General features: G+C 42.2%; 1 protein-coding gene across 1 annotated transcript; it reads right to left on the reverse strand.

Moving 5' to 3' along the window:
* Positions 1–909: 909 nt before the first annotated feature.
* LOC103160275 (bile salt sulfotransferase-like) lies at positions 910–21,153 on the reverse strand. The gene is made up of 4 exons (XM_035449178.1): positions 21,078–21,153; positions 13,107–13,315; positions 8,844–8,970; positions 910–1,031 (listed from the first exon to the last, which is right to left on the reverse strand). The coding sequence occupies exons 1-4, from the start codon at positions 21,151–21,153 to the stop codon at positions 910–912; spliced, it is 534 nt and encodes a 177-aa protein (XP_035305069.1).
* Positions 21,154–23,251: the final 2,098 nt, after the last annotated feature.

Here is a 23,251-nt window from a genome sequence, read left to right on the forward strand (position 1 = left end):
TGGAGGTAAAGGCAGCTGTGAGGGCCAGGTGTGGGTGCAGGCTGACTCCCATCTGCTGCAAGAGCCATGATGCTCTCTCTCTACTGCTGACCCGATGCTATAGCCCCACCTGTTTTCAGTTCTGATAAAGTGTTGACGATTTGTGAGTTTCTAACTGTAGAGGTAAAGCTCAGGCAACCATACATTTTTCTCTGCCTACCCCCTTCAATATCATTAAATTCTTCACTGCAATGGTTTAAAAGGAGCAATATATTGATTTTTAATATGAATACCTTACATACAATTCAGATTTGGAAACTAGGTACAGATATGTCTACCGCAAATTCTACTAAGTTTTTTTTTTTAAATGCTTTCTTCTGAGATTTTTAATGCAGGGCAAAACAAAAGAATACTATTCTGATCTTCAATACATTGATATGAGGGAGGGGAAAGATTAATTCACCTTAAGGTCATTCGTCAGGAATCTGAGGCAGGGACTGGAATGGAGACAAAGGAGGGATGACACTTACTGGATTGATCCCTATGGCCTTCTCCCTATGGCTTGCTCAGATTTCTTCTTTCATACATCCAGGAGCTGCTTCCCCAGGGAAGGTACCACCTTGAGTGGGGAAGGACCTCCTACAGGCCATTCAGATGGGGGCAATTTCTCAATTGAAATTTCCTGATTCCAGATGACTAATTTGCATCCAGATGATAGATTTATAAAGTGTGCATAGCTAACACTAAGCGTTCTTACAAAGTTTAGAGTTTTCCTACCAGACAACTTTGCAGTAATGGTGAGCACATTTAGTCCCAGCACTGGGAAGGCAGAGGCAGGCCTATCTCTGAGTTCAATGCTAGCCTGTGTACAGAGTGAGCTCCAGGACTGCTACGGCTACACTGAGAAGCCCTATCTGGAATGGAGAGGAATCAACAGTCTTTTGACCAGGGGAAGAGACCAGGATCCAAGCTTGACATCTTCTCCCGATAGATTTTGACAAAGACTTCGCTTTGAGCCACAGTGAAGTGATTCTTCCAGTCCCCACTAATGCCTGTCAAATACAGAAGGAAAAGCACCAGGAAATGAGCAAAATTCCCATATGCAGCCAAGCCTGTCACACTCTCACCTCATCAATCCAGTTGGTATTAATCAAGAACAAAACGAGTCGTCCTACAACTTTCTACTCTACACCAACTGTCAACTCTCAACACTACATTAGAATAAAAGGGACAGGACTTGAGATGATTTCAGTTTGGTGGCTGTGAGCACCAAACAGGTTACATGGAAAATCCTAGTCTTGGACCTTTGACCAAACTAAGTTCTGAAACTGAACTTCCATCCAACACCCACAAATGGGAAAAATGGCAACCACAGGAGAGAGTAGCTGTTTATAGAATTTGCACCAAGAGCCGGACGTTAGTGGTGAATGCCTTTAATCCCAGCACTCGGGAGGCAGAGGCAGGTGGAACTCTGTGAGTTCGAGACCAGTCTGGTCTACAAGAGCTAGTTCCAGGACAGCCTCCAAAGCCACAGAGAAACCCTGTCTCAAAAAACCAAAAAAAATTTTTTTTGCACCAAGAGTTGTGTCTTTAAACTATCTTTCCAACAAAGGTGTATTAAAAAATTAAAGGAAGTTTTACACAATGCTATGATCAGAAAAAGTCACCCCTAGAAAAACGGATGTGTTGTATATCACTTTTCTCCATGTGAGAATTTTTATAAGCCATTTCCACTGAAATACATAGACATTCCACTGCCACAAACACCTCCTAATATTATTACATCTTTTGTCAATAAGAACCATCAAGTCCCACCACTCTGGATTCCAAAACATCAGCAACATATTTTCGGCATCTAAAATTATTTTTTATTTTATGAATGTTACATAAATATTTTGTATATAGATTTATATTGTTGACTTTTTTCACTTGTCATAGAGTCACTGGAATCTCTCAAAATCCCTGTGTGTGTCAACATATTCTAATATGGATGAAAACCATTCCATATATCATATACTCACATGGATGCTTGCATGTGTCATCTGTTGTAATCCCACAAAACCCTCTGAATTGGAAAGTCTTGCTACTGTGACTGTATCTCTGGTTTCTTACAGACTTGGACACTGTCACTGAGACTGAATGGTTTAAGTGTATACACAGGACTTATCCATTGCCCAGGCAGAGCCAGGGGCCACAGGTACCTCTCATTCCTCTCTTGCTGTACCATAGTTCTAAAGATTTCAATAATGGATTTGTGGGCAGACTCTTTCTGAAAGAACATGATGCTAACTTCCAGGCTCATCCATTTTCATGCCTCATGCTTTATGCAAACATTGAAAACCTTCCCGTTACTACAGCACAACCTTGATGCTCTAACTCTCTCACCCTTTCTCAGCAATGGTATACTGGAGTCAGTCTTATCTTCAGAATTCTTTATCTTTGCACTGTTGGACATTCTATTATCCTTCATGACTGAAAAGGACGAGTATTGGACAGCAGAATCAAGTTGTTCTGGACTCAGATGTTTGCCCAAAAATTGACACACTTTTTCCATGTTGCCTCTGAGGTCCTGTGGGTGGAAAAGGAGTGATGAGGAGAGTAAAAACAAGCACAGGTGCAGACAGAGCCCCTGAGCTCTCATCAAGGTGAATACTTCCTTGTTGTGTGACATAATATTGTATGTTGAACATCCTACATTATATATTCTATATATAATTATACTAATGAATAGACATGTAGTATATTTACAAATAAATAGTATTTATAGTGTTTATTAATTTTACTATGAATATCCTATATAATAATACATTATATTGTATGATATAAAATATAAGTTGTTGATAAATTTATAATATATAATGTATAATATCAATACATATATGAGGCATGAGCATGCAATACCCACTGAGTTCAGAAAAGTAAAGTGGATACCATTGGATTGCAATTAGTGGTGGCTAGGAACCATCAAGTGGATACTGGGGATAGAATCATTTCATCTGTAAAGACAGAATGTACACCTAACGATTTTACCATTGCTCCAACCTGAACTTCATCCATTTTCGTACTCTGTCTTACATGGTGAAAGGATAAGGATTCATGAAAAGAAAACCCATTCCTTCCTCAAGGATAACTGCCAACCACAGTTTGGAGAAAAATTTTAGTGTGTGTGTGTGTGTGTGTGTGTGTGTGTGTGTGTGTGTGTGTGTGTGTATAGGCATCGGTGTACAAGGAGGCCAAAAGGGGGTATCAGATTTCCCTGAAGCTATTGTTACAGGCAGTTGTCAGCTAAGTGACATGGGTTTTGGAACAAACTGAGGTCCTCTAGAAGAGCAGCTAATGTTCTGACTGGTGATCCAAATTCAAGCTCATGGCTTTTCCTTTTCAAAACATAAATTAAGTGTACAGAATGTATGATTTTATCATGTCACTTTTAACAAATGTATATCATTGGACTGAGCTCATATTCACATTATCACCCACTATTCTTTGCTGGGCAATGTTTCAATCCTTCCCCTCATCTGCACAGTCCATCTTCAACAAGCGGCGGTGTGGCCAACACACAGGTGATCTAGATTTCATATAAGAACGTGTGTAAAATTTTTCTGCTCCTCCCTGTTGTGATCAACTTTATCTTTCATTGCAAACTTGTCATTGACAAATTTTACTGGAAAAGAGCAAATCTCATGAATCCAAGTGAACTTTCTAAAAACACTATATGACAGAAACAAATCAGAATCTCATTGGTCACTAGAGTACATTAGCAAATAAAAAGAGTGTTATATGAACAACCACTACTATTTGCGGCTTACAATGGTGAGGGGTCTCTTAGCCTGTCCTGAGTTCTTAATTAGGACTCAAGCCTGAAACATCCTCTGGAAGTCCCTATGAAAGGTCCTGTTCCTAACCTTTAAGTCCAGTAGTTCATTTGATTGTCCCTAGGCCCCATTTTGAAGGTATGGAGGTGACTGCATCCAATTTGTTGATGTGGGCAGGTTGTCAGGGTAGGAACTACTGTGAAAACTTCCATATACTAACAACATTGAGCTTGAAACAAGAACATGTGCCAGGCTAGAATCCCGAAGAAAAGCCACCTGAAGGAACATTTAGACAAAGCACATATCTTTAACAAGACATGGCTTAATCTTATTATCTACCCATTGCCAGTGTCTAGGCCAGAGGATCATTGAGTTGTAACTGAAGTCCCAGGTGTCATCCCACCTGAAGCAAATCTTCTAATGGGCCAATCTCATTAAGCTCGTCCATGGACTGATGACCCTGGAATGTCTTTTTGCTTCTGCTGTGCCTTTACATGTTTGCTGCAGCCCTCTTTCTCTAGGATCCGGCATGGTATGAGAAGATGGAGGGGATCACCGGCCTGTAATTCACTGTTCATTATACTGGGCATTTTTACATGTGGATTATCAAGAAGATCACAACTCCCCTAAACTCTAATGTCTAATTGGATGGCAATAATGATATTTCACACAGAGTTTTGGTGAATAAAAATGAATACAAGATTATGTTTCACAGGTAGCATATTCGAATTTCACCTAACAAGCTGCACGGATTGGTGTTCAAGTTAAGGATTAACAATTGAGTCCCATAGCCCAGTTAGTTTAAATTATTTAACCTTAATGGTGGGAGTTGTTTTCACAGGTCTTAGAGTACATCAAAGCTGAAGCAATGCTTTGAAAATATCAGAATAAGATTAGGCGTTTTTGTTAAATAACTTTGTGGGAAAAAACCCAAGAGGACAATCTAATGTTTTAGAAAGGCACATTGTTAAATGTGGAGGTCTTTAAGGTCAGAGAACAAGAACAAAGCAGCCCAATTATTACTGTCTGACACCCTCTCCTTGCTAGGTTTGTTTGTTGAACAAAGTTGATGATTAATTCCTTATATGAATATTTCCCCTCAATCTCCAAGTAAAAGAGAATTACCCTCTGTAGCTCCTCATAGGACATTAGTAGGAAGTTCTCTGTGTTTCTTCTTGTCAACCATCCAAGGGTGTGATCAAACCAAGATCCATAATGCACTATGGAGATAGGAGAGGAAAGGGAAATGACTACTGCAATCGGTACCTTGTGAATATTAATTCTTATTAATGATTATAAGTTATTATTTGCTGTATGAAGGTAAGGGATGTTAAGTTTCTACATCTAGGGGTCTATAATATAATTATAACATGGATGAAGATAGCTCATATTTGGTTTCTTTAGAGGCAAAAAGCCTCTACAGGCTTAATACTTACAGTTTTGATAGATTTTGAACGTATTTCATGTGTATGAATATTTGATGGTATGTGTGTATATGTACTATGTAGGTGCAGTGTTTTTGGAGACAAGAAGAGGGTATAGGAGCTGTTGGAACTGGAAATATAGATGGTCGTAAGATATTTTATGTGTTCTGGGAACTGAACATTGGTCCTCTGAAAAAAAACGTAGAGTGTGCTTAACCACTGACCCACATTTCAGCCCTGCATCTTTGCATTTCTAACTGTCAACTGTTTAAAAACAGCAAGATAAAATTGAAATAGCTGCAAGAACTGGTTTATGTTGCAATCATATATTCATTAAATAATAAGTCATCATATTAAAACTGCCAAGAGCTGATGAAATGGCTCAGTGTGTAAAGGCACTTGACCCAAAACCCGATGATGTTGGAGGGTCCTTGGACAACTCCGAATGACCAGAAGACACCTGATATACAATTGCAGAAAGCAGCCTTATATCAAGAAAATCCAGCATGGTCCCAACAAAATGTCTTTGAATCCAGGGTAGGGTAAAGCCATCCCTTTTATGGCTAACTACAGCTGTGTGTAAGTATACTTTGAAATGGTTGGGTACAGACTCTTATTAATACACAAATCGTCTTATGATTGACCAGGGAAATCTCATCAGGAAATTTAGTTGAGGTGTCAGTGGTCTGCCTGCCATTTTAGGGATCTGCCTGACTCCAAATAGCAAGACCACTTCCTGCTTGTAGCCAGGTTGTTCCCTGATTGGCTATCAGAATGGATGCACTTCCTGAGGGTCTGGTTGAAGCCACACATGAGTCAACATAGGATAGTGGGGTAATACAGAATAGAAGTCTTAGCAAACTGGCCCCTACAAAAAGGACTGGCCCTACTCTTCAATATAATTTTGACTCCTGAAACCTACATAGTTAAAGGAGAGACTAACTAACACTGGTTGTCCTCAGACATCCACATATGTACTGTGCCATATGGGAAATCACACACACACACACACACACACACACACACACACACACACACACACACACATATTCTGAAAACAATTAATTGAAAAAGATAAAAATAGTTCCCCCCTCTGCACTCTGCCCTATGCCCTCTGCATGCTTCCTGGATAGAGAAATTGTGGTACATTTACACAATGGAGTACTACTCAGCAGAAAAAACAATGGAATCTTGAAATTGGCAGGCAAATGGATGGAACTAGAAGAAACCATCCTGAGTGAGGTAACCCAGTCACAAAAAGATAAACATTGTATGTACTCACTCATATATGAATTTTAGACATAGAGCACAGGATTAGCAGCCTACAATCCACATTGCCAAAGGAGCTAGGACCCCAAGAGAAGGTTGCATAATCCCTTGAATAAGCGGACAAGAACCCCTGAACAAAGTTGAAGCATGGGACATGGGTGGAGAAAAAGGAGGTGGGAAGGGAAGTAGGGGGGGCAGGAGAACAAGAGGACTGAGACAGGGGAGGAATAGAGGAGAGCAAGAAAGGAGATGCCTTGATAGAGGGAGACAGTACAGGTAAGGAGAGAGGTCTGGCACAGAGTAAATGTTAGGGGATCCACAGGGATGACCCCAACTAAGAATCCAAGCAGTGGTGGAGAAAATGCCATTGATGCCCTTTCCCTATAATGAGATTGGTTGTCTACCTTGGTTACCATTCCTAGAGCCTTCATTTAGTAGTTGTTAGAAGCAGAAACAGGCACCCACAGCTAGGCACTGAACCATTATCCCTGGAATCCAATTGTGGAGAGGGAGGAGGGATGAGCAAAGAAGTCAAGACGGTGTTGTAGAAACATGAGGAAACAGTTGACCTGACCTAGTGAGAGCATGGAGACCCTAGTCATAAAGCTGGGGAAACAGCATGGGACCAAACCAAGCCGTCTGAATGTGGTGCCAGCTAGGAGGCCAAGACAGTCTATGGGACCTCTAACAGTGGAGCCATCTTTAACCGTAGAGCACAAATGGATTTGGGAGCCCATTCCCTATGGAGGGATACTATTGCAGCCCAGATACAGCAAGGAGGGCCTAGGCCCTCCCCCAAATGACATGATGGACTTTGACGTTCCCTGGTGGAGGGCCACACTATCCCTGGGGAGGAGTTGGGGGATGGGTTGGGGGCATTGGTGGGGAGCATGGGAGGCTGGGAGGGCGAGGGAATGGGGGGATGGATATGTAAATATGAGTAGTAATTAAAGAATTTAAAGAAAAAGAAAAAGATACAAATAGATTCCTAGAGCCCAATCTTGCATTCGTGATGAATACTGTTTCCACTGCCAGAGGCGCCATAGACTGACCAGGCTTCCCAAATGACACCCACATCCCTGAGGCCTGATTTGGTCTTATGCTGGTTTCCCAGCTGTTACACTGGGTCCTTGAGCTCCCAATTGCTCAGGCCAGTTGTTTCTGTGGGTTTTCCCAGCATGGACTTGACCACTTTGTTCATCGCTCCTCCCCCTCTACAACTAGATTCCAGGAAGATCAGGTATCTGTGAATCTCTGCTTCTGCTTCCATCAGCTACTGGAGGAAGGCTTGTGATGGCGTTTAAGGGAGTCATCAATCTCATTATAGGGGAGGTGGGCATTTAAGGCAGCCTCTCCGCTATTGCTTAGATTCTTAGTTGAGGCCATCTTTATGGCTTCCTGGGGATTTCCCTAATGCCAAGTCTCCCCATTTCCCATGGAGAGATACTCGGTCATACCAGATCGAGAACCTAGGAATTACCTCAAATAACGACACAGACTTTAATGATCTCCCCATGGGAGGCCTCATCCTACGTGAGGAGTGGATGGGTGATTTGATGAGGGGGGTTGTGGGGCAATGGAAGGTTGAGAGGGAAAGGAAACTGGAATTCGAATATAAAATAATATTGTTTATAGTTTAAATAAAATTAATAAGAAAAGAAAAATATGAAAATAAAGGATAGATGCTCATTCATACCTATATGGTATATCATACAAGAATTGATTTTCTAAGTGAAAAATGCATTAAATGCAAGGCAGATTATATCTGGATATCCATAAAATTCTTCATATCATGCAGTGTAAAAAAACTTCCTAATTTATTTATCTTATTTCATGAGCATTGATTGGCTTTTTGCCTACAGATATATCTGTATGAGGGCATCAGATCCATTGGAATTGGAGGTACAGACAGTTGTGAGCTGCCATGTGGGTGCTGGAAATTGCACCCGGGTCCTCTTGAAAAACAGCCAATGTACTTAACTACTCAAACATATCTCCAGCCCCAACACACTGAGCAAAAATTTAAATGATATATTTTTGTTATTTTAAATTACATGTATATGTATAACTGTGTGTTTGTGCATACATGATAGCAGTGTCCGGAGATGCCAGAAGAGGGCGCTAGATCCCTAGGTCTGGAGTTACAAGCAGTTGAGAACACCCTGGATGCTGGGAAACAAACCTTCGTCATCTGCGAGAGTAGTAATACTCTTAACAGATAGACCATCTTCCTAGCCGCACACTGACTAAAGTTTAAACAGTTGTGACCCACACATTTAGGTTTTAAACACGCAGCACAGATCTGTGGTCTTGCCTTGATTTCAAGACATAAAATGGTGGTCCAGTTTCGACTTACTGTCACCACGGATAAATCCATGAAGATAGTCATCAAAAGGCTTTTCATTCTTCAAAAACGGCACATGATTTTTAAAATAATAATTAGAGACGACGACATCTCTTGGATTCCTGATGAGATAAATAATCTAAAGAGAGGAAATAGTTTATTAGAAATGTCTGTCTGTCATCATTTCTGCACACCTAAAGCAAACTGCTAAAGTCTTTACAAAAAGCCACAACACACATGTGGAGGTTAAGGGATGACTTGCATCTTTTCCCTACATCCATGAGTGTCTCAATGAAGGGTTGCCTTCCCTTCTACCATTTCCTTTACTCTGAGATAAAGGATGTTAAGTTAAACTTCCATCTGTGGAAGTTTAATTAGCTGCCCCAGGCATGCATGGTTCAGTGTTGAAAGAAAATTTGAGGGGGCTACAGAAATATTTCCGTGGTTGAAGCAGCGGTTCTCAACCTGGGGTCCGATAAGACCAGAAGAGAACACAGGTATTTATTTTATTATCCACAACAGTAGGTGAATTATAGTTATGGCATGGCAATGAAAACAATATCAAGGCTTGAGGTCATCACAACAACAGGAATTGGATGAAAGGGCCTCAGCATTAGGAAGGTTGAGAACTAGGGGCTTAAAATGATCCCTGCAAAAATAAATGAAGATTGGAGTTTGGGTCCTCACTTGTGATGGCTATTCTTGGTTGTCAACTTGACTATATCTGAAATGAACTACAATCCAGAAATGGAGGGCACACCAGTGATCTGTATGTTCAGGGAGGAAGACAAAATGCCTTTGTTTCAGATTTTAAGATGGTATGACGTACAACTTTGATCCAAATCTTTTTATCCAGATATTTTTATTTCAATTAGAAACGTATTACTTTAATGCCAGTCCAAGTTCTCTCTCCCTCCAACCCTCCCTACCCCCAACAAAACCTTCACCTCATCTGCTTTCTGCTCTCCAGGAAGGGTGAGGCATTCCATGGGGAATTGGCAAAGCCTGTCACATCATTAGGGACAGGAACGTGGTCCCCTGTGTTTCCAGACAGAGAAAATATCACTCTATGGGAAACAGGTTCCCTAAGTCCACTCATACCATAGGGATAAATACTGTTCCACAACCACAAGCCCCATAGACTACCAAGGCCTCCTGACTGACACCCACATTCAGGGGGCCTGGTTTGTTACTATGTTGGTTTCCCAGCTGTCAGTCTGGGGACAATGAGCTCCCTCTTGTTCAGGTCAGCTGTGTCTCTGAAAAAAAACAATAGAAACTTGAAATTTGCAGGAAAATGGATGGAACTAGAAGAAACCGTTCTGAGCGATGAAACCCAATCTCAAAAAGACAAACACGGTATGTACTCACTCATATGTGGATTTTAGACATAGAGTAAAGGATTATCAGTCTACAATTCACACTGCCAGAGAAGTGAGTAAACAAGGAGGACACTAAGAGAGACATGCATGGTCCCCTGGAGAAGGGGAAAGGGACAAGATCCCCTGAGCAAATTGGGAGCAAGGGGGGAGGGAGCTAGGAGAATGAGAAGGGGGTTAGAGGAGAGGTGAGGAGGACATGAGGGAGCAGGAAGGTTGAGTTGGGGGAAGAATAGAGGAGAGCAGGATAAGAAATGCCATAATAGAATTGAAGAAAACAAGAATGGAGATATCATAATAGAGGGAGATATTCTGGTTTACAGAGAAATCAGGCACTAGGGAAATGTCTGGAGATCTACAAAGATGACATCAAATATCAATCTAAGCAACACAGGAGAGGCTACCTTAAATGCCTCCCCTGATAATGAGATTGATGACTGACTTATATGCCATCCTATAGCCCTCATCCAGCAGCTGGTGGAAGTAGAAGCAGACACCCACAACTAAACACTGAACTGAACTGGAATCCAGATGCAGAGAAGGACGAGTGATGAGCAAAGGGGTCCAGACCAGGCTGGGGAAACTCACAGAAACAGCTGACCTGAACAATGGGGAGCTCTTGGTCCCCAGACTGATAGCTGGGAAACCAGCATGGGACTGATCCAGACCCCAGGAACATGGGTTTCAGTGAGGAGACCTCAGAAATCTATGTGACCTCCTGTAGTAGTTCAGTACTTATCCCTAGCACAGGTGTGGACTCTGGGAGCCCATTCCACAATGAGGAATACTCCCTGAGCCAAGACACACGGGGGTGGGCCTAGGCCCTATCCCAAAGGATACGATAGACTCTGATGACACCCTATGGAGGGCCTCACCTCCCTGGGGAGCAGAAAGGGTATGTGATAGGTAGGGTTTTAGTTGGGGTGGTGGTGGTAGGAGAGGTAGAGAAAGAGAGGGACATGTAAAACAATCTTGATTCTAATTCAAATAAAAAACCCTCAACCATAAAAATTTTATTTAAACTAACACTATTATTATATAAAATCATTGCTTCAGTTAAACAGTAAAGCTTAAGACTAAATCATCTACATAATAATCCACAAGTAAAAATGCCCAGTAGAAAGGGATATTTCCATGAAATGATCATGCTGCATTAAGGGCTGTGGGGATCTCCACAGGCACATTCAAACCATGCCAGATAACAGAGAAAAATGGCAGTGGCAAACCTATGAAGTCCCAGCATAGAAAGCACCCTTCAAGGGCCAAGGCTCTTGGGGACTTGCTTCTACAAGAATCACCCAGAAGTGTGGAAGCCCAGAGTGACTCCATTTCATCTTGCCCAAATAGCAGGATGTTTAGATAGAGGCATGGTTACTAAAAGTTTAAGAATTAAGGAGGGGATTATGCTTGTTTGTTCCTTGAACCATCGTGAGGAAGTCTTTTGCACCCTCTTCTTGCTTTGGTTATAAAAGAGCTTTGAGATATAAATTCAGGGCTGCTGCAATATGCACTGAGAGCCCTCCCCTTCTATCTTCTATCTTTTGACTCTTTCCTAATCCTCGCAAACCATCTCAGGCACTGTTTGAGAGGTTGTCTGGCTCTGACACATCAGGGTTTTGTTTCCTGGTGGAACAGTCCCCTGAAGTGAATTTCCACCTGCTGCTCCTCTGACGTGGCACCAGCAGACCCTCTTTTCATCTGGGCCACAGCTTGTGCTAGAAGTCTATACGAGGACAATGGAAGAAGGAATGCTTACAACTTTTTTGCCTTGCCAGCTCACCTATTCCTGCATTGGTATTGGAGCCTAAGTCATCAGGATTTCAGCATACACAGGAGACTAGCTAACATGCCCAGCCTGGCTGGGGATTAGTGGTGCACGCCTTTAATCCCAGCACTCTGAGGCAGGCAGATCTCTGTGAGTTCGAGGACAGCCTGGAACTACAAGAGCTAGTTCCAGGGCAGCCTCCAAAGCTACAGAGAAACCCTGTCTCAAAAAACCCCAAACAAAACAAAACAAAGCAAAACAAAACAAAAAGACTACTAACCTTACGGGACTGAATAGCTACTAGATTCTTGGACTTACCATTCACAGATAGTCATTGTTAGATTAGCAGGACTGCAGCCTGGAAGTATTTCCAATAAAGTTGGACAGGGGTTGATCATGCCATAAAGTCTAATTCTATAGAACCCTGACTAATATACCACATACATGGTAGGCGGGTGATAAGCCTGCCTGTAATTCCACACTTAGAAGGTGGAGACAGGAGCTCTCTTGAGTATGGTAGTTACCTAGAAAAGTCATGCCAGTGAAGTGTGTTTGATTGAGAGATCCTGCCTCAAAAATGAGGTAGGAACTGGTGAGGTTTCCACCAAGCCTGATGAACTAAGCTAAATCTCTGGGACCCACAGTGGAAAGTGAGTCATGGCACCACACACACACACACACACACACACACACACACACACACACACACACAAACACAAACACAGAGGAAGAGAGAGAGAGAGGGAGAGAGGGAGGGAAAGAGAACGCAGATTTTAAAAGATTAAGGTAAAAGTAATTGAGAATGATTTCAGACATAAACCTTGGGCTGCCACATTCACCCATCCACAACTAGGTGTATACTCTCAAACTCCTTTGCCCACACACATGCACACCACATATGCACACATGGAAAAGAAAAACCAGAATTGAAAGCTGACTTCTGAGCTAACAAGCAATCGTTCACAAAATGACTCATTAATAAGTTAGTGAAGCACTGTTGTTTCAATTATGTTTCCATGGGTGTGAGTCTTAGGAAAATGGGCACACAGACCATGGATTCGGACATGCCCTAGTTTGTGCCAGTTTATGAAATGAAAGAAGGTCCTCTTATATTTCACCACAGAGACTCACCTTAGCCTTGGATGTGAAGTAAGACTTGGGGAAGAGTTGTATGGGAAGGTGTGTAACCATGAGATGTGGTCTGTCCTGGTCCATCAATACTTTCTGAGAGTTGGAATATTCCACCCATGGAATCCTCTGATGAATATTGACAGTTTGGACCCAAGTAGGGTCCCCTTTGGAGACAATCAGACTGAGTATCTCACACATCCAGTGTGTTCCTGGTTGTGAGAAAATGGGAACAATCAAATTTTGTCTTACATTATCATAGTAAAAAGATGCTTCTTTTCTGGGTTTTACGAGAGCAGGGTTTCTCTGTGGCTTTGGAGGCTGTCCTGGAAATAGCTCTTGTAGACCAGACTGCTCTTGAGACCAGACCGGTCTGGAAATTACAGCCTCTTGAGTGCTGGGACTAAAAGCATGAGCCACCACCGCCTGGCAAAAAGATGCTTCTTATGTTGAATGAGGAAGACATTTTTATTTGCTTTTATTCTCAGGTTTATCTTTCTGTGTTCCTGTTTGGATACAAGGCAGCAGACTTCCACATGACTTCATTATACTTTTAACCCTGGCCCATCCTTCCTCTCCACCTATACCCTCAGCATCCCCATAACCCTAATCCTCACATTCTCATCTCTGCTTAAAACCATTCACCCACAGTATCACCACGCTCTACACAGCTTTGCCTTTGTTCTACTGTGTCCTCCAACTTTAACTCCCCATTGCTGATTAGTTATATATTCGTTTATTTGTTTGTTTTTGTCAACTTGACACAGACTAGAGTGATCTGGGAAAAGGGAACCTCAATTGAGAAAATCCCACCATCAAACTGGCCTGTAGGAGCCTGTAGAGAATAATCTTCATTAATAAATGATGTCGGAGGGACCAAGGTCCTGTGAGCAGTTCCATGCTGGGTGACTGGTCCTAGAATCAATAGGACAGGAAAGCAGGCAGAGTAAGACAGGAGGAGAAAGCCAGTGAGCAGAACCCCTGGATGGCCTCTGCTTCAGTTCCTACCCCCAGGATCCTACTCTGTTTGAGTTCCTCCATTGACTCCCAAAGCCTAGGACTTACATAGTAGTCACTGATGGTTGTGAGTGACCATATGTAGATACTGAGTCTCTGCAAGCGCAGAAAGTTCTCTTACTGGTGTAGCCATCTCTCCAGCCTGCAGTTCTTAGTTCTTATTTTGTCCATTCACATTAAATTTAACAGACATATGAAAGAAATATACATATGTGACAGAATGTGAGGCAGACGTTGCACCTTTTATATCATTTTAAACATATCTACCTCCTCAAATGGATATCCCATCTTTATGTTGCCTCTTGTGAACATGACTTTTTTCTACATTTTGAAACAGGAATCTATAGTTACCTTGCAGTGAGTGGCATGCCACAGCATCTCATAGCTGTCTAATTATGAATTCATATTGATAGTTCAAAGTTCCTTCTACATACATAATCTCCCCAGGTCTATGCATCTGTCTAATCAAATCTGAAGAGCATACTGAAAATTCAAGGGATATGCTGGGTTTATTGGTTATGACTGCACAAGCAGTCTGATTGCTCTCTGTCAGCCCATCTGATACAGGTTTTCATGGAGTACCTTAGACTTATCAGGGTTTTGTGACAATATTAGAAGAATAAAAAGAGATGGGAAGTCTTGTATCTTAGATGACTACATGAAAAGAGGTCTGTCATCCCTCTGGACCAACATTCTGGTTTTACCCTGTGATAGCATAAACCAAATTGATTCATTTTAACCTCTATAGTATCAACAGCTTGACTGAATATCATGATCTTCAGAACTCTCAATTTGACACAGGGATGAGGGATTGTGCACAAGTTCACACACCTGGAAATGGCAGAGCCAACTGGAAGTCAAGCAGTGCTCAACTCCTGCCCATCTCATTGTCTGACAATTAGCAAGCACTGAGTCAACCTCAGCTCTTCCTGACTTTCACCATTTCCCATCCCCAGATCTTGGAAAGGAGAAGCTGTTTGGTTCTTGAGAACAGCCCTGGATTTAGAAACTGAGAAGAGCAAATCTTCAGGAAGTACCTTTCCCCGGCAGACACAGCCATAATACAGGATGGGCTGAACTAATTATTAATGGCGGAATACTGATGTGCTAGGGTCTTTTCAGTTACTCATTTACTTGATGTAGAAATCTGTGCCTCCAAAAGTGTTATAGATGTGATAGACAGAGACATAGGTATGTAGGTTGGTTGATGATAGATGTACAGATTCATCAATGTTTAGATAGATAGATGATAGATAGATAGATAGATAGATAGATAGATAGATAGATAGATAGGTACATAGGTACATAGATAGCTGGTAGGGTCTATCTTTGAGATCCATAGCATACAACTCCTAATATATAACCTCTGAAGCCATATAGATTTTCTGTTAGCAAAAAAATGTCCTGTGCCCCCTAAGTAGCCTAAGGATGTAATCTGGTCTCCATATTCCCTACAGCAGAATTGAAGGCTTGGGATTTTTTTCAACTTTTTTTTTATTTGAATTAGAAACAGGATTGTTTTACATGACAGTCCTAGTTCCCTTCTCCCTTCTATCTTTCCCTACTCCCCCCAACTAAAACCCTAGCTATCACATATCCTTTCTGCTCCCCTTGGATGGTGAGGCCTTCCATAGGGTGTCATCAGAGTCTTTCATTTCCTTTAGGGTAGGGCCTAGGCCCACCCCCGTGTGTCTTGGCTCAGGGAGTGTTCCTCTATGTGGAATGGGCTCCCAAAGTCCACACCTATGCTAGGGATAAGTACTGAACTACTACAGGAGGTCCCGTAAATTTCTGAGGTTTCCTCACAGAAACCCATGTTCCTGGGGTCTGGATCAGTCCCATGCTGGTATTGGTATTAGTCTGGGTGATTTTTTTCAGCCCCTCCCTAACCTTGAACAGACCACAAATAATGAATATTTGTTTTAAGCTATATGTTTTCTTCTTTTTTATTCTTTCATAATTTCAAACATATAACTTATGTAGACCCGTGTTTTAACAAATCACCCATATTTGTGCCTCTTAAGAGGCCCCAAAGAACAGGCTTTGGGATGCTGAATGTTTTTGAGAATTTCATAAATGTTTTAAGTGGAAATACAAAATGGTGCAACTGACATTGGAAAAACATATAGACATTAGTGCTTTGGATACAAATGCTTCCCATAGGCTCATGTGTTAGCATGCTTGATCTCCACCTAGTGGAGCAATTTGGAAAGAATTAGGAAGCATGGTCTTGTTGGAGGAGATGTGGGTCTTTTTGGAGGAACTATGTCACTGGAGATGGCCTTGAGATTTCAAAAGCTTACCCAAGGTCTCTCTCTCTCTCTCTCTCTCTCTCTCTCTCTCTCTCTCTCTCTCTCTCTCTCTCTCTCTCTCTCTCTCTCTCTCTCTCTTTCTCTCTGTCTGTCTCTCTCCTTGCATTTTTGAATCAGATGTCAGCTCCAAGTTACTACTACAGGGACATTCCTGCTGGTCTGCCACTATTTCACTTACCATCATGAACATGTACTAACACTTGGGAACTATAAGCAAGAACCCAAAGAAGGAGCCCCGAATCTGCTAGCACCCCACTCTTCCATTCCGCCGACCGACCCAAGAACTAGGTGAGTGAGTCTCTGCTCTTTCCCAACTCCCGCCCAAAACATCATCCACCCCGACCACCCCACCCCCCTACCCACCGACTGACCCAGGAACTAGCCTAGAATATACCTTCTTCTCAGCGCCACATGGAACCTTCTCAAAAATTGACCACATAGTTGGCAGCAAAGCAAACCTCCACAGTTACAAAAGAATTGAAATAACCCCCTGTATCTTATCAGACCACCATGCATTAAAGCTAGAATTCAACAGAAATATGAATTGCAGAAAACCTACATTCGCGTGGAAAATGAATAACACCCAATTGCACCATTCCTGGGTTGAGGAAGAAATAAAAAAAGAAATTAAAGACTTCCTAGAATTTAATGAGAATGCAGACACAACATACCCGAACTTATGGGACACTCTGAAAGCAGTGCTAAGAGGGAAGTTCATAGCACTAAGTGCCCACATGAAGAAACTGGAGGAAAGTCACATTAGAGAATTGACAGAACAACTGAAAGCTTTAGAGCAAGAGGAAGCAAACTCACCAAGGAGGAGTAGACGCCAGGAAATAATCAACCTGAGAGCCGAAATCAACAAAGTAGAAACTAGGAAAACAGTACAAAGAATCAATGAAACAGAGTTGGTTCTTTGAGAAGATCAACAAGATAGACAAACCTCTAGCCAAACTAACCAAAAGGCAGAGAGAGAGCATGCTAATTAACAAAATCAGAAATGAAAAGGGGGATATAACAACGGACACTGAGGAAATCCAGAGAATCTTTAGGTCATACTTTGAAAACCTGTACTCCACAAAATTGGAAAATCTAAAGGAAATGGACAGCTTTCTGGATAAATATGACTTACCAAAATTAAATCAAGATCAGATAAACAGTTTAAATCGACCTATAACCCCTAATGAAATAGAAACAATCATCAAAAGCCTCCCAACCAAAAAAAGCCCAGGGCCAGATGGCTTCACTGCAGAATTCTACCAGAAATTCAAACAAGAGCTAATTCCAGTACTCCTCAAACTGTTCCGCACAATAGAAGCAGATGGAATATTGCCAAACTCTTTCTATGAGGATACAATCACTTTGATACCCAAGCCACACAAAGATATGACTAAGAAAGAGAACTACAGACCGATAGCCCTCATGAACATCGATGCTAAAATCCTCAATAAAATATTGGCCAATCGAATCCAAGAACATATCAGAAAAATCATCCACCATGATCAAGTAGGCTTCATCCCAGGGATGCAAGGATGGTTCAACATACGAAAATCCATCAATGTAATCCACCATATAAACAAACTGAAAAAGAAAAACCACATGATCATCTCACTAGATGCTGAAAAGGCCTTTGACAAAATCCAACATCCCTTCATGATAAAGATCTTGGAGAGAACAGGAATAAGAGGAACATATCTAAACATGATAAACTCGATATATACCAAACCAAGAGCCACCATCAAACTAAATGGAGAGAAACTCAAAGCTTTTCCTCTAAAATCAGGAACAAGACAAGGATGTCCATTCTCTCCATATCTCTTCAATATTGTACTTGAAGTTCTAGCTAGAGCAATAAGACAAGAAAAGGGGATCAAAGGGATACAAATTGGAAAGGAAGAAGTAAAACTTTCACTATTTGCAGACGACACGATAGTCTACATTAGAGGCCCGAAAAACTCTACCAGGGAACTCCTACGACTGATAAACTCCTTTAGCAAGGTAGCAGGCTACAAAATTAACTCAAAAAAATCAGTAGCCCTACTATATACAGATGATAAATCCAATGAGAAAGAAATCAGGGAATCATCACCTTTCACAATATCCACAAGCAACATAAAATATATTGGGGTAACACTAACCAAAAAAGTGAAAGACCTGTACAATAAGAACTTTGAGACTTTAAAGAAAGAAATTAAAGAAGATACCAGAAAATGGAAAGATCTCCCATGCTCTTGGATAGGTAGAATTAACATAGTAAAAATGGCAATCCTGCCAAAAGCAATCTACAGATTCAATGCAATCCCCATCAAAATCCCAACACAGTTTTTCACAGACATTGAAAGAACAATACTCAATTTTATATGGAAAAATAAAAAGCCCAGGATAGCCAAAACAACTCTTTACAATAAAGGATCTTCTGGAGGCATCACCATCCCCGACTTCAAGCTCTACTATAGAGCCACAGTTCTGAAAACAGCTTGGTATTGGCACAAAAATAGACAGATAGACCAATAGAATCGAATTGAAAACCCTGATATTGACCCACGCACACATGAATACCTTATTTTTGACAAAGGTGCTAAATCTATACAGTGGAAAAAATAGCATCTTCAACAAATGGTGCTGGTACAATTGGATTCGGACATGCAGAAAATTGCAGATAGATCCATACCTGTCACCATGCACAAAACTTAAGGGCAAATGGATCAAAGATCTCAGCATAAATCCAGCCACACTGAATCTTCTAGAAGAGAAAGTGGGAATTACCCTTGAACAAATTGGCACAGGAGACCGCTTCCTGAACATTACGCCAGTAGCACAGACACTGAGGTCTGCAATTAATAAATGGGACCTCCTGAAACTGAGAAGCTTCTGCAAGGCAAAGGAAACAGTCAGTAGGACAAAACGACACCCACAGAATGGGAAAAGATCTTCACGATCCCACATCTGACAGAGGACTGATTTCCAAAATATATAAGGAACTCAAGAAGCTAGCCACCAAAACACCAAACAATGAAATTAAAAAGTGGGGTGCAGAACTAAATAGAGAATTCTCAACAGAGGAATCTGAAATGGCTGAAAGACACTTAAGAAAGTGCTCAAAATCATTGGCCATCAGAGAAATGCAACTCAAAACAACTCTGAGATACCACCTCACGCCTGTCAGAATGGCTAAAATCAAAAACACCAATGACAATCTATGCTGGAGAGGATGTGGAGAAAAAGGAACACTCCTCCATTGCTGGTGGGAGTGCGAACTTGTAAGACCACTCTGGAAATCAGTATGGCGGTTGCTCAGAAAAATGGGAATCAGTCTACCTCAAGATCCAGCCATTCCTCTCTTGGGTATATACCCAAATAGGGCATGTACTTACAACAAGGACATATGTTCAACCATGTTCATAGCAGCATTGTTTGTAATAGCCAGAACCTGGAAGAAACCTAGATGCCCCTCAACTGAAGACTGGATTGAGAAAATGTGGTACATTTATACAATGGAGTATTACTCAGCAGAAAAAAGCAATGGAAATTTGAAATTCGCAGGCAAATGGATGGAACTAGAGGAAACCATCCTGAGTGAGGTAACCCAGTCACAAAAAGACAAACATGATATGTACTCACTGATATATGAATTTTAGACATAGAGCAAAGGATTACCAGCCTATAATGCTCTTCACCAAAGAAACTAGGAAACATGAAGGACTCTAAGGGATAAATGGTCCCCAGGAATGGAAGTGGCATGAACTCCTGAACTAATTGGGGGCATGAGGGTAGGGGGGGGAAGGAGCTGCTATAATAAGAGCAAGAGAAGAGGAGTAGAGGGGAGGAAATGGAGGGGCAGAAATATTGAGTTGGGGGAAGAATAGAGGAAAGAGAGCAGGATGAGAGAGAGATACCATAACAGAGGGAGCCACTGTAGGTCCGAGAAGAGATCTGGAACCAGGGAGATCTCCAGAGACCTACAAGGATGACACAACCTGACAATCCAGGCAATGGTGGAGAGGATAACCTAAAGCCCTTCCCCTAAAATGAGATTGATGACTTCTCTTTATGCCATCCTAGAGCCCTCATCCAGTGGCTGATGGAAGCAGAGACAGACATCCACAGATATACACTGAGCCGAAATCGGGAATTTAGTTGAAGAGAGGGAGGAATGAAGAGCGAAGGGGTCTGTACCAGGTTGGAGAAACCCACAGGAACAGTTGGCCTGAACAAGGGAGACCACATGGACCCCCAGATGCTGTCATGGAGGCCAGTACAAGACTGACCCAGACCCCTGAACATGGATGTCAATAAGGAGGCCTCTGCACTCCAGGGAGCCTCTGGTGGTGGATTAATATTTTTCCCTGGTGCAAGAAGGGACTCTGAGAGCCCATCCCACGTGAAGGGTTACACTCTGGCCCTGGACACATGGGGAAGGGCCCAGGACAGCACAGGAAGATTTGGTGGACTTTGCAGAGCCCCCGTTGAGGGCCCTGCCTGGGGAGTGGTGGGTGGATGGGGTGGGGGCTGAGGGTGGGGGAGGAGGGATGGGGGTGAGGGGAGGGAGAGGGAGAAGGGACTTGAAACAAGCTTGTTCCCTAAGTAGAACTAATAAATAAATTAAAAAAAAAGAATCCAAAGAAGATACACACCCATTTCTTACCTGATCTGGGATAGGTCACTAAGAATACATCATCATCTTTCACTAAAAAATTCTGAGCAAAAGACAAAGACTCCATAGTAAATGATCCAGGCATAACCTGAATCCCATGAAACCAGGTGATATTGTCTGTCATCTTGACACAATTGTTGGCTTCAGGGAGGATTCCCAAGATTCCTGGCTCGCTCAAATGTTGAATGGAAATGGCCCTTATGTGCTTCAGAGGAGGCTGCTAAGAGCCCTTCTGCCCATGGCGAGCAAAGTGCAATACGCAGTCCTCAAGAGTTCCAAGAAGAACAGAACTCACCCAAGTGTGAGAGGTCAGATGGGTGGATTTGGCTGAGTGACAGAATTGCACATGACAAACCCTTCAGAGTTTTGATGCAGTTTTGAGAAATCTTTTGGGAATAAGCAGACCCTCCAGCAGCAGTGATGGTGGAACAGAGGAGTGTCACTGGTGGACTGAAGCCAGGATAACTCCTGAAAGACATTGGTTGTAAGTCCAGTCTGCATTCACATTTTGTGCTCTAAAACCACAAGCTTGGACAGTCAGGCTAGCAACATTTCATAAACCTTCCTGGAAGTCACCAGATCATTAAGGTCCATGACCAATTGCACACCTGTAGCCACACCAGAGCCAGGCTTACTGCACCTGCTGGTGTAGCCACATCGAGTAGTTTCATTTATCTGATCTTGTACACTTAGGTTTGTGAAGAATGATCCATCCACAATCCTATGAGAAGAAATCATTTCTAGAAAAGCTTGTGTGTGTGTGTGTGTGTGTGTGTGTGTGTGTGTGTGCATTTACAAATACAGTCTTCCTTTGACAGCCTCCTGTCCTGCGTTTCTGTTCAGGCATTCATTACAAAAACAAGAATAATCTTATAACAGGTGTAAGTGAGAGGGAGGCTGAGGAGCTTGATGGTCTTGATAAAGCTAAGCCCAAGTTAGCTCACAGAACAGGGAGAAAGAAACTACTAGATAATTTACCAGTACCTGGAATACCATCCTTACAGATCATTAGAAAACTCAGGTCTGAAACATGTCATGTACAGAAGAAATAGCAAAACAAATTACCTTGGGGGGGCACATTTGAAAAGGAAGTCACTAGGTTTAATTTTAAAAGTGTGTCTTCAGTGAACTGCCAACCAGAGAACTTGTGTGGGACTGACTTGGGCCCTGTGCACACGTGTTACAGTTGCCTAGCTTACCTATTATTGACTGCTCTTAAGAACCTTTCCTCCTGTGGGTTGCCTCAGTAACCATGACCATTTTTTTAAGCTGCATTTCTGCCGCAGCAAACTCATCAGCTTCTGTGTGACAAGTTCCACAGACTTACAGACTCAGGCAAGAACTTCTAAACAATGAGGTCTCCTGGAGCCTGGAGCAGAGCTTTTGCTGGAGGAAAATATTGAGAAGCCCATCACCTGGCAATGTCTGTTTGATCTTTTGGTTTTCTTTTTATATTTATAAGATATTCCTGAAAGCCTATAATGGGAGGTTAAGTAAGAGAAACAGATAAGAAACCAGCCCTGGTGATGGAGCCGCTGGCCATGACCTCATCTGCTGGAAAACAAGTGCTTTTCAAATCACTGACACAAGTACAAAAAGAATTATGGTAAAAATCAATTCCCCAAAATTAAGGAGGACCCTAAGAGAGACATACATGGTCCCCTGGAGAAGGGGAAAGGATTAAGATCCCCTGAGCAAATTGAGAGCATGGGAAGAGGGGGGAGGGAGCTAGGAGAATGAGAAGGGAGAAGAGGAGGGATGCAGAGGACATGAGGGAGCAGAAAGGTTGAGTCAGGGGAAGAATAGAAGATAACAAGAATGGAGAGACCATAATAGAGGGAGACATTTTAGGTTTACAGAGAAATCAGGCACTAGGGAAATGTCTGGAGATCTACAAAGATGACACCAGCTAACAATCTAAGCAACAGAGGAGAGGCTCCCTTAAATGCCCTCCCCTGATAATGAGATTGATGACTGACTTATATGCCACCAGATAGCCCTCCTCTACCAGCTCGTGGAAGTAGAAGCCGACACCCACAACTCATCACTGAACTGAACTGGAATCCAAATGCAGAGAAGGACAAGGGAAGAGCAAAGTGGTCCAGACGAGGGTGGTGAAACTTGCAGAAACAACTCACCTGAACATCGGGGAACTCTTGCTCCCC

Source organism: Cricetulus griseus, chromosome 9 (genome assembly GCF_003668045.3).
Source record: "Cricetulus griseus strain 17A/GY chromosome 9, alternate assembly CriGri-PICRH-1.0, whole genome shotgun sequence".
In the NCBI taxonomy this organism is placed as follows: domain Eukaryota; kingdom Metazoa; phylum Chordata; class Mammalia; order Rodentia; family Cricetidae; genus Cricetulus; species Cricetulus griseus.

Coding starts and splice junctions, on each gene's coding strand:
- LOC103160275 (XM_035449178.1), bottom strand. CDS start 21,153: ATGGAGTCTTTGTCTTTTGCTCAGAATTTTTTAGTGAAAGATGATGAT. Junction 13,316..21,077: donor AGTGACCTATCCCAGATCAG/GTAAGAAATGGG, acceptor TCTCACAACCAG/GAACACACTGGATGTGTGAG. Junction 8,971..13,106: donor ACTTCACATCCAAGGCTAAG/GTGAGTCTCTGT, acceptor TCCTCTCTTTAG/ATTATTTATCTCATCAGGAA.